Source organism: Populus nigra, chromosome 14, assembly GCF_951802175.1.
Source record: "Populus nigra chromosome 14, ddPopNigr1.1, whole genome shotgun sequence".
Lineage (NCBI taxonomy): Eukaryota > Viridiplantae > Streptophyta > Magnoliopsida > Malpighiales > Salicaceae > Populus > Populus nigra.
This window is the reverse complement of record NC_084865.1, coordinates 14,340,269-14,357,618: the sequence shown is the minus strand read 5'-3', so window position 1 is coordinate 14,357,618 and position 17,350 is coordinate 14,340,269. Positions and strand designations below refer to the sequence as shown.

Here is a 17,350-nt window from a genome sequence, read left to right as displayed (position 1 = left end):
AAGTAGCACATTCTTGTATAAACGCAAAAAAATAAGGTATTATACAAACTTTTTTAGAAGGTGATTGAGAGTATAATACTAATTGCTTTTCAAAATGTTTTTCGTTCAGAAATATATTAAAATAATATATATTTTTTATTTTTTAAAAATTATTTTTTATATTAACTTATCAAAACAATTTAAAAATACCATAAAAATTTTAAAATAAAAAAATCAAATTAATTTTTTAAAAATATTTTTAAAACTAAAAAAAACATTTTCAAAGATGATGTATGTTAGTGCTGGGCTCCAATGATTGCAGCCCAAAAACACAATAAAAAGCTTGGTGGGGATGTGATAACCCGGTCTAACTTGTCATATATTATTTGTTTTAAATTTTATTTTATTCATAGTTTTATTTCTAGTAAAGCGAGTGTATATCTAAACCTAAGGCTCCAAAACATAAATTAACGACCAATATTCTTAATAAAATTAGTTATCAATCTCTCCCCCGTTAACATAGAACATGACATTCCACCCTCTCAAAGAACTTGACAACCCTATGATACCAAATATAATAGCCCACCTCACTTCTCTTATATTAGGTATCAGCTTAAAAGCGGACAGCTTGCCATAGTAGACGCGCAGGCTCTGTACACGGATAGATGCAAATTCTGATCAGAGAGAGAAACGCAAATGTATGGATGTAATATTTTTTAATTTTTGGAATATAATAATCTTTTAATGGATTTATTATAGTATAACGTGTAGGGACTGAAGAGTCATATTCTTCAAGAATCTTACAGAGACAGTCCATCTGATCTGATCAACATGTATGGTTAAACGTGTTTGCATGACTATAGATGCAATGTTTTTTAATTTTCGAATATAATAATCTTCTAATGAAGTTATTAATTACAGCATGACGTTGAATGAAGAGTCATATTATTGTTGTTATTTTTTAAAATATTTTTTGTTTAAAAATATATTTTTTTTAAAATGATTTTTAATACTAACAAATTAAAACAATATAAAATTATTATTTTTTTAATTGTTTTTCTTAGAAAAACACAACGTGGTGGTCTCGTGAATAATCACACCCAAGCCCGTCTGGTCTGAAGTGATCTGATCAATATGTATGGTGGAATCAAATAATTCCAAAAGAAAGTGCTGCGGTATGCAATGACCTAAACGTCTGTGTGATTATTTTGATTCTCTCGATTGTAGAGAAACCAGCTCCACATAAATAAATGAATCTGCAGAAATGACATGGGGTTGGCTCTCCTGTGACAGCGAAAGACGTGAGGTAACATCTTCGCTTGAATATCTTAGAGCTTGTTTTATATAGTATTTTCTTTTTTCCATATTTGTTTATAAAAGCCAAAAATACTTGTTTTTTTTTCCTAATATAAAATATCAATAATTAATTATCAAAATATTACTTAAATCAAATAGAATTGATTAAAAAAATGGAGTCTGTGTTCTGCTGTGGTTTTTGTTTTTCCTTGCGAAAAAAAATTAAATATTTTTTTTCTATTTTACTATATATGATTATGTCTGTTCTGTATATAAAACAAATACAAACCATTCATTTGAGAGTTAATAATAATATTATGTATGGATCAAGAAAGAAGCAAAATCCATGTATATTATATAGTTAAGTTCCTTGAAAGCTTGGAAAAACTTGTATCCAGCCGAAGGGATAGGCTTCACGCTCTTATATACGAGGATCTCTCTCTGTCTCTCCCAATCTGCATTAATTGCTATCCTAAATTAGCAAAAACACTTCCAAGAAGATAGAAGGAGATGTCTAGTAACGGTGCCGTCCTGGATTACCAGAAAGCAAAGGTTCCCTTGTTGCAAGGTTTAGAGGAGAAAACTAAACGAGATGATGATATTGTTGTTCAAGATCTTGCATGCAGGGTTGGGGTTGAATCAAAGAAGCTATGGCAAATAGTAGGTCCAGCAATCTTTAGCCGTCTCACCTCTTACTCCATGCTTGTCATCACCCAAGCTTTTGCCGGTCATTTGGGTGACCTTGAGCTTGCTGGTATCTCCATTGCCAACAATGTAATTGTTGGCTTCGACTTTGGCCTCTTGGTATGCTGGACTTGCTGTCTATTTCTCTGAAATATTTCTTTGTTTACTTTCTTCTGTTGTTATTTCTTGTTCTTAATTTACCTGACTTAATTAATTTTAATGGTGGGTGATTTTGTTTAATTATGATATCACAGTTGGGGATGGCAAGTGCGTTAGAGACACTCTGCGGGCAAGCTTTTGGAGCAAAAAAGTACTATATGTTGGGAGTATACATGCAACGTTCATGGATTGTATTGTTCTTATGTTGTATTTTGCTTTTGCCCCTCTACCTCTTTGCCTCTCCAGTCTTGAAGCTATTTGGCCAACCTAATGATATAGCAGAACTTTCAGGGAAAGCTGCTGTGTGGATGATACCACTTCACTTTAGCTTTGCCTTTCAGTTTCCCTTGCAGAGATTCTTGCAGAGCCAGCTTAAGAACATGGTAATTGCATGGGTGTCTTTTGTAGCTCTGGTGGTTCATATCTTTGTCAGTTGGCTTCTTGTGTATAAGCTCCAGCTTGGAGTTGCTGGGACAGCCATGACTTTGAATTTTTCTTGGTGGGTTTTGGTTTTTGGTCTTCTAGGCTACACCATTTGTGGTGGCTGTCCTCTTACATGGACTGGTTTCTCCACCGAAGCCTTTTCTGGCCTTTGGGAATTCACCAAACTCTCCGCTGCTTCTGGGGTCATGCTCTGGTGACTCACCTCTCCCTCATCTCTAGCCATACGTGTGCCTGTTAATTAAATATATATTTTTCTTGGTGGATCTCACAAATGGCCTTTTGTTTTTGCTATTAACCAGCCTGGAGAATTGGTATTATAGAATCCTCATCTTAATGACTGGGAATCTAAAAAATGCAGAAATTGCTGTGGATGCTTTGTCTATATGGTATTATCATTTATTTTTCGTATAATTTATTTTAAATATTCAATTCAATCAAGTATTAATATATATTTAACCGGTATGAGGTTTTTTTTTTTTTTTTGTGTGGCAGCATGACCATAAATGGCTGGGAGATCATGATTCCTCTTGCTTTCTTTGCAGGAACCGGGTAATTAATTTTTTACGTGTTAATTCCATGATTTAAACTTGAAAAATTGAAAAAGATATATAAGCAAAATCTCTTGAACACGAATGAAAATGAATAATATTTTGTTTTCAGCGTTAGTTTTTTTTATTATTATATTCCCACTTAATAATTTATATAGAAAAAGTTTTTGAATTGGGACCCACCATTTTTAGAGAAGCGTCTTCATATTTTCTTTGAACTCATTATTTTACTTCTCACATGTAACTTTCATGACATGAGATTAATGGTATGAATCTGATAAACTCTATTTTAAACAAGTAGTGATAAGCATGCGTAGTTGACTGAAAAAGTAGATTTTTTTTTTAATTTTAAAGAGTTATAACATATTTGTAAATTATATATAATGCAAATACTTTTAAATTTATAATTATAACAAAACATAATCTGCATGCATTTGTATCATAAGAGCAAGTGATCATTTGATATTAAACGATAGTACTTTCTTTCTGCGTTTCACAATATTTTTTATCTTAAAAAATATTAAATTAATGTATTGATGTAAAATTTTAATATATTTTTAACGTAAAAAAAGCAATTTCTTTTGAGAATACGAGGTGGATGATTTGACTAAGATCATGCACAGAAGTAGAAGGGTCTCGATTGGTGGCTGCATGTCATGGTGATTTTTCTCTTGTTCATATCAAATTTTCCTATTGGAGCCGTGTTTCTGTCCACCTATCCTTTGTGGTCATGGTTTATTTTGGAAAAGAATCCAATCATTCAAGTAGGAATCAAATAATTATACCGTTTTCATTCACATAATGACATTAATTTCTTTGATGTATCAATGGACAAAGACTCATACAGTGTAAGAGGTTGTCCAAAAGCTAGAGAAAATTGGCGATGAAATTGTGCTCGCGACAAAATAGGTCATAGAAAAGTTGTCTAAATCCAAAAGCATCACTATACAAGCTTTGGCTGCCTTGCTTTCTCCACCTGGCTTTTTTCTCCCGTATGAAAGATCTTCTCCCACTAATCAAAACTCCCCGCCAACAAACGGTGAAAATCAAAGACTAGGCAGCAGTGTTTTGCTTGTGTGGTTATCCAGTACTGTTTTTTATTTTTTTTGAATTTTTCTGATATATTATTTAAAATAAAAATAATTTTAACAAATAATCTTTACTACAATCTTAAAACATGCTCCAAGAACAGTGGTATAGCGGTCGGCACTTAATCCTACTTGAGGAGATGATGGTTTTTTTTTCGCAATTAAATTGTTCTTTTATATAAAGTATATATACATCCTTCAGGCCAACTTGTGTAATTCAAAACGAAGGAACTACTGACTTGCAAACCGAATTAAACTATAATTTACCGGTTTAATTAAATTGCAGAGTAAGGGTTGCAAACGAACTTGGAGCTGGGAATGGGAAGGGTGCCAAGTTTGCTACAATTGTGTCAGTGACAACATCAGTTATCATTGGCCTTGTCTTCTGGCTACTGATAATGTTCTTCCACGACAAGTTAACCTGGATATTTACTTCAAGTGAACCTGTTCTTGAAGCAGTTAACAAGCTCTCAATCCTCTTAGCATTCACAGTCTTGCTCAACAGTGTTCAGCCAGTTCTCTCAGGTTACTTGCATCCATGCATGCTTTAATCACAATTTTTATCTGATTTTTTCCCTGGTTCATAATTTAATTATAGCTGTGTTCTATCACCATGCTTTAACTTGTTAATTTCCTGCAGGGGTTGCTGTTGGCTCAGGATGGCAAAAGTACGTGGCATACATAAACCTAGGTTGCTACTATGGTATTGGAGTTCCTCTTGGATTCCTAATGGGATGGTTCTTTCACCAAGGAGTTATGGTACGTTCACGTTGCTATGTCTATGCTGTCTTTCGACACCCACAGGCCATAGGAGAAAATCAACAACTTGCTTGTTCATCATATATATACACAGTGATAATAGTATCCTCGGAATATCTTGTACATCGATCGGAACTGAATCCTTTTTCAAAATAAATTCTCTGCATTGACCTAACGTATTTAAAAGAAATATTTAAATATAAGTTCTACTTGAAAAATTATTAAATTGATGCTATTTTAATATTTTTCAATGATTTTAATGTATTAATATTAAAAATAAAAAATAATAAAAATTATTTTGATATATTTTAAAATAAAAATATTTTTAGCCTCCCCCGACCACATAAATGGATATTTATCAAACTAGGCTGGATCGGATATCCCATCATTCATATTCAACCCATTATCATTCATTTTTAAATCTAATTTGATGATCGATTGAGATGAATTAATTTTTTTGTTTTATAAAAAACTGAAAATAATAGCATTTTAGAAATTTTTTTTATAAAGTCAAGTTTTGACCGAGGTTTTTTAGTGTTGATCGGGTCATAAATGATTGGATCACTGTATCAATCCTTCTCTATTTTTATTAAAACCTGGCCTGGCTTCCGTCCCTGACCAAAATGCATAAGACTAGGATCATGGGCATCTAACCATCAGTGATATTCTTTCGACTATTACCAAAAAAACCATCAGTGATATTAATTCTACCATTGTCTGTGAACTGAAAACACATGATCGATCAGGGAATTTGGGCTGGGATGATTTTCGGAGGGACAGCAGTTCAAACACTAATACTGGCCACCATTACCATTCGATGCGACTGGGAAAAGGAGGTAGTTTTTCAATGAAGACTAGTAATTGTTTTTCTTCTACTTCTTTCTACTGTACAGCAGTACTGATGATCTCTCTCGCCATTGTTTAGTAGTTTGATTTATTCTACTTTGTTGACGTTTGCAGGCAGAGAAAGCAAGCCAGCATGTATTGAAGTGGTCAGAAGCAATCTAAAGACGGAAGTAATTAATTTTAGACGATCGAGTACATCATCAGCTTGTTTCAAGGGATCTCGATGCATAGGTCCCGACGGCGCTCTTGAGTTCTAACTTGGCAGTCAAGGCTTCATTTCTTTGGTTATTATGGTCCTCTATGTATTTTAAATTTAAAGAAATAACCATAATGATATATTATTATGAAATTCTTAGTATTATTTCTGGTCCAGAAAAAAACCTGGCCCAGACTTGTGCTCGAGTTAATAGACTTGTCCAAAGAGACTTCTCGTGAACAATCTATAACAATTATTGACAAATATTAAAATAAAAAAGAAACTACAAAGAGCATAATATTAATATTAAATGTGGTTCGGCAGTCACTGACTGCATGTATGGAAAGAAGAAATTCTAGCCAATCCTCTAAAGAATATTATTAATTTTAATATGTTAAATAAAAAAAATAAAAAATATTTTCAAAAAAAATAATTAAAAAAAATATTCCATGTCATAATATAAAAAAAACTAAATAATAATAATTTTTTACTTGAAAATATGTTAAAATAATATTTATTTATGTTTTTTAATTTTTTTTAATATCAATTCATTAAAAATATTTAAAAACATAAAAATAATTAAATATTCTTTTAAAATTAATTTTTTTTTTAAAAACCTGAAAGTCAAAGTTGCCCGCTGAACTGTGATTTGATGGACTTGATGGCTGCAAGTTGTCACATCATTGTTTTACTCTACCTAAAGGTCAGAAAATTTTCTAAATATTCTTTTACTCTACCTAAACTCAAGTGGCAAGAAGAAATGCAAGTTCGGTAAAGTTTTCACATCATTTATTTTTTTATATATTAATATTAAAAATAAATTTTAAATTTTTTAATATATATATTAAAAATACTTTAAAAAATAAATCATAACAATCCTTCTACCATCACCAGACTTGTAAGATCATAGATGTTTAGGAACTTACGGGTTACTAGGACAAGTTAGTTTGCCCCAAGAAACATAAAGAGGCAAAACATGAACCTTTCACTTAGAGCATCAACCCCTGTGGAAGAATTGGTGCTCACAAAAATGTGCACCAAATCAGCGGTGCCTCCAGCATCAACCATGAGCACCATGTTGTGGCATGGGTTGGTGAGCACCGACCCCTATGCTAGTCGTCCACCTATGAATTTATACATTTCTCTCTTATATCTGTGAGTTTTCCTGCTTGAATGCCATGAATACAGCTACAAGTTCATATCTCATCTCACACCAGATGAACCACCCTTATGGCGCCTGGTCTGACCCAATCATGAATTCAAGCACGCTGCGGAGAGGGTTGATGATGATAATATTTGAGGAGAGGTTTACAAGCATACTCATTGGAAGCTATCTAATACACCACAAGCTTATGTTTATATATGCCCCTGTTTCCACTTTATATCATAACTAATTGCAAACTTCTTGGATATGGCATTGTTGCAAAAAGAAATTCTTGGAAAATAAATTTATTCCACCACTTGCAATGCTGGTGGGTAAATTATGGCCGAGTTTATGAAATCAACAAATAATCTATCGCTACAAAACAAGTTACAGATGCCCTGGGAAGCAAGCAAGAATTGCTAGGCTGAATCCTTGTAAATTTATTACAAGCACGCCTTGTGATTATGTAAACTGGCGCAGAAATGCTTTACACTACCTGATTCTCTTTTGGAGTTTGTATTATTTTGGTAGCTTAAAATGAACATATAAGCTAACCAAGAATCTTCTCTGGCTTGCGTTCTGTTCCTTTGGTGAACTTTGCAAACTTCAAATTTCTCAATTCAGCTGTATAAGGCTGGAGGGCTGACTAATTTAGACAAAGTCAGGCTGGCCGGTTGAAGTTAAGCAACGATGCCACATGCGGCTGTTAGGATCCACAGCCCTGGGATAAGAAATGACTTCGGGGATGGGGAAGTAAACATAATGAGTGTTGCATATTCCTACAGTGATTCCACTATATCCAGCAAATGCACCATGAACCTGCCATAACCATACATCCATATCAGCCACGTATTAATGAAGTGAAAAATTATCGGTGGCGTGTGGGTAATATTGAGGGTCTTCATGCTGATTTTGCAAATATTAGAGGTACTAAGTCATGGTAACATGTAGATAAAATAATTTACATGCATACGACATCCAGTGGAAACGATACACGGATAATTTTCCTTGGATATTCAGTTTTGATGTAATGCTCCAGTAGTAGTTAGAATCAGGGAGAGAAAATATAATTAGAAAAATTGCAATTCCAAGTTGTATCGGTGATACAAATTTGGTAGAGCTGAAAACATGATTCAATGATTTCAGTAACTGTCTCGACAAGATGCAAAATTAATCAAGTTGATTATTCCACATGCAATGCACAAAGTGGAAAATTGTTTAGCCTAAATGGCAAGTACATCAAGAAGTTTTTACCATACCACCGTCTTTGCATCTTTGATAGTGTTCCAAGAAGAATAATCAATGCTAGTTTATTTTATGGAAAACAAAATATCTATCTTCTGTCTTATTTATTATGAAATAAAGGAATGCTCAAATTGAGGGATAGAGGGAGACTCACTGCATTTTGTCCGAGAACAGTACATAAAATTCCATCTGATGCATTTGCACGGCACGCACGTATCATGTATGTTGGGTCAATATACTTTACATCAGCATGAACGCCAATCTCCTTAAAATATTTTTTTGTCTGGCAAAAAAAAAGGCATTGAATTAGTAACACTGTCATACCAGATCAACCCAAAACCTTTTGCAAATGTATAACAATCCAGATTCCATTTACAAATGCATAATAATTGAGATCCATGAAGGAAATAGTCTCCCAAAAAAAAAAAAAGAAAACACGTGTCGTTTGTTGATTAATTGAGATCTATCAAAATATGGCATTTCCTGGCAAAAGGAAGATTAATGATGGGAAATGAAGAAAAACAAAAATGAGAATTACTGTTTGACTAAGTAGGAACTATAATTTTCTATGGTTATTCAGTATTTTTACCATTTAGGAGAATTATAATGTACCACTTAATAGTAAAATAGGTTTTAAAAGTAGTCTACTTTATTTCTAATAAGTAGGTTTACTATCTCAGGAACAGGTCTTTCTATGTTTTGATTTTCATACATTTGGTTTTCCATTTCTATTTCGCTTGATGCTTATAAATAAGCACTTGAGGTTAAGACATTTGAGGTGTGCTTTGATTCTTGGGTTAAGACAAGTGAAATAATGAAACAGTAAGCATATTCCATGTAACTCTGCCTATGCTAGCTCAGGTTAGAATAGCCAGTCCCAAGCCCTCTTAAAGGGAGATGGTTGCTGTCGGTTGATAGCCAGAATTAAACCTTGTCCAACAAAGGACATCAGGCGCCCCAGTTCAGAGAATTGACAAGTTGGCAGTAGTAGGGAGGAAAGGTGAAGAGGGAGACCTAAGCTAACATAGATGGAAATCAAATCAAAGGATATAAGATCTATTGATGTTGAGGTGGATTTAGCATATGATCGCACAGAATGATGCGAGGATCCATAAAGTTGACCTTAACTAGCTTGGGATTGAGGCTTGGTTATTGTTGTATGCATATTCCATGTAGTAAACAGTAGGGTTCAATCAAAGAAGGCCGAAGAATTCTCATAACCTGGCAAGTGACAATTATAAGCCAAAACAGACTTTAGTCATATTCATGTAACGCCACTAAGATGGTTAAAATTTAGATGTTCAATCAGTCATGCAATTGTTGTCCTTAAAAAAAAATTATGCATTTGCCATACGATCCATGTAACTTAATTACCACGAGTTCCATTCATGAGGAGCCACTATATAAACAATCACTGACCTCCTGTTGAATATGCACACCAAAGTCTCCGAGTACAGTGTTTCCAGATGCATCAGTAGCATTAGTTCTCCCAAGAAAATTCTGCATCATGAACATATTTCTTTCAAGAACAAATCACAATCATTATTTCATAGAAAATCATAAATTAACCTTTCCCCCCAAATATATAAAAGATATGATAAAACAAATTTTAAAGAGAAAAATGCTAGTGATGGAATTCCTCTTTTGGTAATTTCCAGGTTGAGAAAGAGAAACACGGCCTTCCAATGTAGGTGATTTATCCTTTCCAGAACCTCAACACCTGCCCATGGCCTGATGTTGACTTGAAAAGATATGTCTCAAGTGTTGAAGATAACTTTTTAGTTTAAAAGACTTATTTTGCAGAGAAGTTAGAGATCACAGTCAACAAATCAAAATTAAATCACTCAGGTCTAGGAGCAAAAGCAGTATCCAAATCATTAAATTCTAGTATGAAGAGAAGGGTTGCAGTAAATGAGTAAGAAGAATCCAATTTAGAAAATATAAAAGAAAAAGAAGTCAAAAAAGAATGAGAGCAGTCAAAAGCCAGAATTTCAAAGAACACAGGCAAGAAAAATAAATACTATGGCAAAGTGGTGGTGAAGAACTTTAAAAAGAGACACGGAACTGAAGAAGAAAAAAGAGTAAAAACGCTGCCTCTCTGGCAAAGTGGTGGTCTAATGATGATTGATTCCAGGGTGTTGGCACCATTGTTGATATGGTTTAATTAGGCATGTCAAGAATGGCTTCTCTGCAATTGCGGTGCTTTTATGATTATACCTATGTAGAACAGGTGAAGGGATTGAGGAAAAAGGATAGAAAACTTAGAAACTATTAATCCACTTGGCTAAACCCTTGATTCTACAACGGTCCCTTCCCAAATCCACAATAAACTCCACCCTCAATTCCACAAGAACAAAGACCTTTTCTTCTCTTTTTTCAACAAAGAACTTTGGAAACTCAACTTCAGTTTCATCAAAAAGGCCCTCAAAATCAATAGAATAGTGTGCTTATAAACAGCAAAAACCCCAAATGGTCTTAAAAAGGAAGAAAAATCCCTATTTAAACAAACTAGTAGATATTCCTAAACCCCAAATGTTCCTAAATAATAAGAAAATTATAAAACTAATAATATAACCATAGATTTTTTAATTATCCACTTTCTTGATTGCATTGATACCACAATCTAAAAATCTTCTTAAAAACCAAGAACAATGTGCAACACGTTTCATCAACATGTGGCACAAAGCTTGCAATCAATCACCATGGGCTTAATAGTTTCCAAGCACCTCCAAGCACCCATGCAGAAGCATTGACCATCCCATATGGATTAGCATGCTGTCTAAATCAGGACTCCTATCACGCTGGACAAATGGATAATTCAAAGATGGACCATCATGCTTTTGATATGAAAACATAGTGGTATAACACACCTGTCCAGCTCCTTCTGCTACACATAAGACAGCCGATCCCTTTGTCTCAATTAGGAATTTGAGATGCCTCAAAACACCAAGAGGTCCATGTAAATGAAAAGGTACCTTTCAAAGTGAAAATATTAAATTAACAGGGGTTCAAAAGTCAAAACAATACGTAAATTGAGTCAAGTATAAATACCTCTGGAATCAAACATATGTCGATTTGTCCACTAGCTAGCGATGCATGCATTGCTATAAATCCACTGTTACGACCCATCAATTTCACTATGCCAATACCATGATAAGCACTATGTGCCTGTCATAAAATTGAGAGAAAATACCAGTTAAGCATGTGTAAATAAGTACCGGGAAAGACATGTAGAAACAAAGGCAAATGTTCACATTGCCATATATTTGAAGTAATAATATAACTGTTTTTTACCTCAATGTAGGCAGAATTTATTGCTCTCTGCGCTTCTTCAACAGCAGTGTCAAAACCAAAAGTTTTGTCCATCATCAAAATATCATTGTCTATGGTTTTTGGCACGCCAACTACAGCCACCCTCATCCTTCGTCTACGGCACTAAAACCAAAATTAACTAAAGAGATAAATACTAGGAAATGACCAAGAGAAAGATATGGAGCAACCATGCACAGTTTTAGATATAGAGAGGTAGACTGCGAGTAGAGTCCTACAAAATCCCTACTTGTGTGATACATGGAATTTACTGTCATGCCGTTTATAATTTAATGAATATATATATATATATATATATATATATATATATATATATATATATAAACACGAGCTACAACTTCAACTTCAGAGTTTGGGAATTAACTCTGTGTGTGTGTGTGATAAATATAATATTCTGTGTTGCAGATTCTACGAGTAATTTGTTCTTGGAAAAACTTACTAGAGAATGCTTGGGAAAGTTACTTGAAAAAATAAAGCAGAAAACAGTGCAAGGCTACAGGCTTAACAAACCTCATTATGTATTGCATTGGCTCCAGCATGGGTACCATTCCCACCTAACACAAAGAGCATGTTGATCCCTCTTTCCTGGTGTTGTCATGGAAAAGTATATGAGAACACTACATACCAAACATCACGGGTTTTTGATATTAGCAATTTATGCAAGAATACAGAACTTGAAGGCTGACTGAGTACCTCCATGCTGTCCACAATGTCACTAACACTGGGTCCGCCACGTGAAACTCCTAACAAGCTTCCACCAGAAAGGTGAACATTCTGCACCACTTTCCTGGATAGCTGATGATAAAAGCAAAATTCATAGAGTAATGGAATCTCTAAACTTAGACATAAAATGAGAAGAAAAGCTGTTACATTGCTATATTTGAAACTTCAACAGAAAAGAAATGATAATTTACCGGCATTTCACTCAGGCCTTCATCAGAAAATCCACGATAACCAAAGGGGATCCCAACTATCTTTTTGACACCATAGATTTCAAGTGTGATGACAATCTGCTAACAGGTATATAATATAAGAATGTATGGTAGAACTAACACCAACCATTAAACATAGCATATAAATTTCCAGAGAAAATGTTATTTTAGTCTAGAGGGTTCCAAGAGTAGCAGATGGTAATTTTCCTGGAACTTGCCAAGCTTCGACAGCAATAAGGCTATATATATATATATATATATATATATATATGAAAAGGATACATCCTTCATGTGGAGGAGGATATAAGCAGAGTGACATGTACATGATACTAACCTGTCGGATGACATCATTGAGACCAGGGCATAAGCCACCACAAGTAACAATTGCTGCCTTTACTTCTTCTGGTTTGAAGTATATTTTTTCCCGAGGCCCAGCTCTATGGACCCTATGAAGATTTCAAAATCATATCACCCACATAATATTATAACTTCACAGTGATGGATGATATTTCCTATGCCAGACAGACATGATAATGATCTACAACTACCACAATTATAATACATAACAAGATAAATGAAATTAGAGAAGAAGTACTAATGCGTATCAAGTTTCGTTGATTTCTTATCTACTGTTTAAAAGAAGTGCAGATAACAGAAATCAGACACTGTTTGTAAGGAAGTAATATGCTATTTGATGAAAATAGGTTATGTGAACAAGGGAACGCAAAGCATGACGCCCTCATAAAACACCTAGGAGGCTGAATACAGAATCACTTTTGGTAGCTGAAGCAGTGAACGGAAAAATGTCACTCCACAAATTGCAAAACTTGCAATGAAAACTCAATTACACGTTCTAAAACCACACTTCATCACCATACAAACATGCATTCTAACTTCTCAGGCATGTGTAGAGGGCACTCCAACGTTCTTTCTTGCTCAGATGTAATTTCTCCTTATAATTCATAACTCTGATACTAAAATCTTATACCACATGTGGATGCTCCATGCATTCAGTAAAGTTCGTGTCAATTATACTTGGATGGGATGGAAATAAGCATCAAAATAATTTATCGCACAAAAAACAGAATTTTGTATGGAAAAGAAAAGAAAAACCCTCCTTCGTTTCTGTAATTTTTCAAGTTCTTGGCAAAAAATGCAAGCTTTACCATTTGCAAAGACTCATAAAGGAGTTTACCATTGTTCGACCCAAGTACAATTGGGATCAATGCACTCAGCTCCAGCAGATGTAGGTGATGAGTAATGTATGACCTGAAAAAACCACAACAAAAGAAAACATCGTTAGACTTTGGAATCCCATAATGAGTTGACCAAACTTTTTTTTCATTTACCTTAAGAAGCACCCTGTCATTTTTATTTATGTATCCATGCCATTCCTCATCAGATGGATATCCACCAGCGAAATCTTCCATGACTGGAGTCCTCATCTTTAGACAAAACGTAGAGGGAATTGGGTCTGCATCAGGAAAGATATCAGTGATATGAGGAATGTTAAACCGTCTCTCAAAATCTCTTTGGTAATTTGTTTTCCAATCAGGATCGCTGAAATCAATCTCTTTGTTCCCAATCTGTGCTGCCAAAACGCCAAGATTTCTTGATGGGGTCCTCCAGTTTCGTAAAGACACAACACTTGAGCGTAGTAGTGGGTTTTTGTCCTTGTTGAAAGAGACGCGACCACCATAACTGAGCTTGGAGCTGCTGATCACGGCGGCATGCGACACAGAGTCCATCGCCTTTGAAACCGGACGGAGATTTCTATGCTCTGTTTTCCTCTGTTTTAGCTGCCCAGAGCGGATTCCGCACCTTTTTAATGTTTCTTTGCTTTTCTAACAAGTGGTAAAGTACACTTTAGTCCTTATTTTTTTCAACAAGAATAAACAAATCCCTCATATTAAAAAATAATTAATTAGTCCTTCTTGTTTTAAATCTATATGTAACTAAATCCTTTTCATCCATTTAATGTTCTTTATTTTTTTCTTAATAATTATACAATATGAATATATTAAATAGAAAAACAAATTTTATTGAATAATTTAGTATCAAGTTAAGTACGGTTAACAACGTTTAAGAGGCTAATTAATAGTTTTTAAAATTAGAAGGATTATTTAATATAATTTGTAAAGCTAGAGGGGCTAATATACAATAAGAGATTCAGTTAGAGTTGAATAGAGGTTAGACGGGTAGAGCGACAAGAGGACGGCATCTTGGAATCAAAGCCTTGTACCTTTTCACTACTTCATCAGCTTTTTGTTTGGGTGTGTTTGTTGAGTTGAGTTTTGTCCAAAAATATTCTGTGCTTGGTCGTACAAATTGTTTCATGGAAAATACTTTTCAATTAATAATATTTCGCTAACATTTTTTTTATAAGCTGAAATTTGATAAAAGTAATTGTGAAAATCCCATTGTAATGTTGGGCTTGGTGGACACGAGAGTTTTTTTTAGCACAACAATCATAGATATTTTTAATGATTTTTTTTATTATCAAGAAGAATTTTAAATGTTAATTGAAATATTAATGTTTGTTTAATAAAATAAATTAAAAATTATACATATTAAAAAAAATTCTTAACACCAATTAAAAATTAAGTTGAGAAATTGAGGAAAAAAATATTAAAATATTTAATATCATAACAGTTTTTTTAAAAACTATTTTGATTAGTATCATAAGATATTTATTTATTTGTGGAAATTGTTTCTTAGAAAATATTTTCCATCAGTTATTAATTAAAATATTTTTAGTAATTATTCTAAAATAAAAGGGGTAGATATACAGAAGATAGAAACATATTTTTTTTTTATTAAAAATATAAAAAGGAAGAGATAAAAATAATCTTAAAATAAATATAAAGCATAAGGAGATATGTGAAAAGCCCATTATAAATGCTGGGCTTTGTGCTGTAGTGGCCATAAAAAAGGCTCAGTGAGGAGACTTGGCGCCTGATGGACATGACATGGTTACGAGATGCGATTATCATCTCAAATACTTGTGTAATAAAATAGGACTTAGCCTAATACTCCAATGGCAGCAGGTATAACAAGAGTCTCTTGCTGCTATTATCATCACCTGATTCTGAAGAATAAGAATGGTCTATCTGCCTCTGTAGCTGTCTCCACCAGTTTCAAGAAGATGGTAACCAACGCCGCCTCCGCCACCATCACGGCTAGTAGCAGCATTAATCATGGTGAGTACAGGAGCATTGCGGAGAGAGTGAGTTTGGAAAAAGAAATAAAAAAGAGCAAATTCATAGCCATAGCTGCTCCCATCTCTGATGAAGAATCCGCCTTCTCCTTCCTCTCCGAGGTGAGAGATCCACGTGCCACTCATAATTGCTGGGCTTTTAAGGTAGGACAGCACAGCCGTTGTAATGATGATGGCGAGCCATCTGGGACTGCCGGCAAACCTATTCAATCTGCTATTCTTTCTTCTCATATCGACAGAGTCATGGTCGTTGTCATCCGGTACCATAACACCATCCCTTTCTTTTTCTTTTTATTTCCCTTGAGTTATTACAATCCTTTTCCTATCCTAATATAATATGATGATTTTAATGAATATTATATTCATAAATTCAGCTATTTTGGAGGTATCAAACTAGGAACTGGTGGACTGGTTAGGGCTTATGGTGGGGTTACATCTGAATGCTTGAGAAATGCCCCTACTTGTCTCGTCAAATCTAAGGTTTCTTTTTGCTTTTCTTTGATTTCCCACTTTAATTTTCAACACTAGTCACCATTTCTTAATTTCTTTCTTTAGGTCCCTATGGCCGTGGAGGTTCCCTTTGATCTCTTAGGACTCGTGCAACATCAGGTAGGCAGGTTATGTATTATTAATTACTACACACACACATGTAGATTTCTTTAATCTGATGTATCACCATCACTAGACATCAAAAGAAATAAAAGAGATGATGAAATTTAGTATGTGAGCTATAGTGGTTTATTTCATCAGTGAACATTTGTCATAAATTAAGATTCACTGTCTTTTTCCCTTAGTGCCAGATTTTCTTGGCATGCCTACATGTTATTCTACTGATCGAAATGGGAATGGTCGCATGTATATTGATCTTGTACTCGGTTGTTACAGCTACAGCATTTTCAAGTTGAGGACATCAAGCAGGATTATGAGACTGGTAAAGATGGTTTTGCCATGATCTCTTTCAAAGTTGATTTTGACCAGGTTGAGAAATTGGAGAATGCTGTCAAAGCAAATTGTAGCCGACAACTTGTGTTTTATAAACAGTGACACAGACTTTGATGATATTCATACATGCGTATGACAATGTCCCATACCAACTCCATCACGTGGAAACAGTTTCAGCACCGGTAAGTGTATTCTTTCACCATGTATAGTATAAATCTTCACCCCTGCAACTCTTGTAGGGTTCGTCCAATTCTTATAATGGATTCTTGGTGTCTATAAAAAATAAAGATTGAGTTATGCTAAGAAGTTGGTTGTTGGTTGATCTGATACTGAAGGATATTTATACATTTTTGAAGTTAAATATAATTGTATATCCTTCATTATCTCATATGCCCTCTGACAAGCATACAATTACCCTAATGTTCTTTTACTGTTGAATAAATCTGAACTAAAACGGAGTTATCTTGGATGGAAATTGAAGTCCGCGTGGAAATCAGGCTTTATTTTGATTTCTTATTCTCATTTTGGATTACTGGGATCA

General features: G+C 34.2%; 3 protein-coding genes across 3 annotated transcripts; 2 read left to right on the top strand and 1 right to left on the bottom strand.

Annotated features, from left to right (window-relative positions):
* Window positions 1-1,596: 1,596 nt before the first annotated feature.
* LOC133673231 (protein DETOXIFICATION 27-like) lies at window positions 1,597-6,152 on the top strand. The gene is made up of 8 exons (XM_062093966.1): window positions 1,597-2,079; window positions 2,214-2,755; window positions 2,862-2,948; window positions 3,055-3,111; window positions 4,485-4,723; window positions 4,839-4,957; window positions 5,704-5,793; window positions 5,918-6,152. The coding sequence occupies exons 1-8, from the start codon at window positions 1,786-1,788 to the stop codon at window positions 5,963-5,965; spliced, it is 1,476 nt and encodes a 491-aa protein (XP_061949950.1). The 5' UTR covers window positions 1,597-1,785; the 3' UTR covers window positions 5,966-6,152.
* A 1,280-nt stretch (window positions 6,153-7,432) lies between these two features.
* LOC133673497 (ATP-dependent 6-phosphofructokinase 5, chloroplastic) lies at window positions 7,433-14,473 on the bottom strand. The gene is made up of 12 exons (XM_062094348.1): window positions 14,000-14,473; window positions 13,846-13,919; window positions 12,985-13,096; window positions 12,633-12,728; window positions 12,412-12,513; window positions 12,229-12,303; window positions 11,683-11,823; window positions 11,440-11,556; window positions 11,259-11,363; window positions 9,808-9,888; window positions 8,543-8,671; window positions 7,433-7,962 (listed from the first exon to the last, which is right to left on the bottom strand). The coding sequence occupies exons 1-12, from the start codon at window positions 14,396-14,398 to the stop codon at window positions 7,795-7,797; spliced, it is 1,599 nt and encodes a 532-aa protein (XP_061950332.1). The 5' UTR covers window positions 14,399-14,473; the 3' UTR covers window positions 7,433-7,794.
* A 1,144-nt stretch (window positions 14,474-15,617) lies between these two features.
* LOC133673003 (uncharacterized) lies at window positions 15,618-17,115 on the top strand. The gene is made up of 4 exons (XM_062093590.1): window positions 15,618-16,127; window positions 16,242-16,347; window positions 16,423-16,476; window positions 16,753-17,115. Exons 1-4 carry the CDS (start codon window positions 15,688-15,690, stop codon window positions 16,909-16,911), a joined length of 759 nt encoding a protein of 252 aa, XP_061949574.1. The 5' UTR covers window positions 15,618-15,687; the 3' UTR covers window positions 16,912-17,115.
* Window positions 17,116-17,350: the final 235 nt, after the last annotated feature.

What these genes read in the sequence shown, in the direction of transcription:
- LOC133673003 (XM_062093590.1), top strand. Translation starts at nt 15,688, where the DNA reads ATGGCAGCAGGTATAACAAGAGTCTCTTGCTGCTATTATCATCACCTG. An exon ending in GTCATGGTCGTTGTCATCCG is followed by an intron (nt 16,128 to 16,241) that starts GTACCATAACAC and finishes TCATAAATTCAG; the next exon opens with CTATTTTGGAGGTATCAAAC. An exon ending in CTTGTCTCGTCAAATCTAAG is followed by an intron (nt 16,348 to 16,422) that starts GTTTCTTTTTGC and finishes TTCTTTCTTTAG; the next exon opens with GTCCCTATGGCCGTGGAGGT.
- LOC133673497 (XM_062094348.1), bottom strand. Translation starts at nt 14,398, where the DNA reads ATGGACTCTGTGTCGCATGCCGCCGTGATCAGCAGCTCCAAGCTCAGT. An exon ending in CCAATGCAATACATAATGAG is followed by an intron (nt 11,824 to 12,228) that starts GTTTGTTAAGCC and finishes TTTTGGTTTTAG; the next exon opens with TGCCGTAGACGAAGGATGAG. An exon ending in CTGTTCTCGGACAAAATGCA is followed by an intron (nt 7,963 to 8,542) that starts GTGAGTCTCCCT and finishes TGGTTATGGCAG; the next exon opens with GTTCATGGTGCATTTGCTGG.
- LOC133673231 (XM_062093966.1), top strand. Translation starts at nt 1,786, where the DNA reads ATGTCTAGTAACGGTGCCGTCCTGGATTACCAGAAAGCAAAGGTTCCC. An exon ending in GTGGATGCTTTGTCTATATG is followed by an intron (nt 2,949 to 3,054) that starts GTATTATCATTT and finishes TTTGTGTGGCAG; the next exon opens with CATGACCATAAATGGCTGGG. An exon ending in TGTTCAGCCAGTTCTCTCAG is followed by an intron (nt 4,724 to 4,838) that starts GTTACTTGCATC and finishes AATTTCCTGCAG; the next exon opens with GGGTTGCTGTTGGCTCAGGA.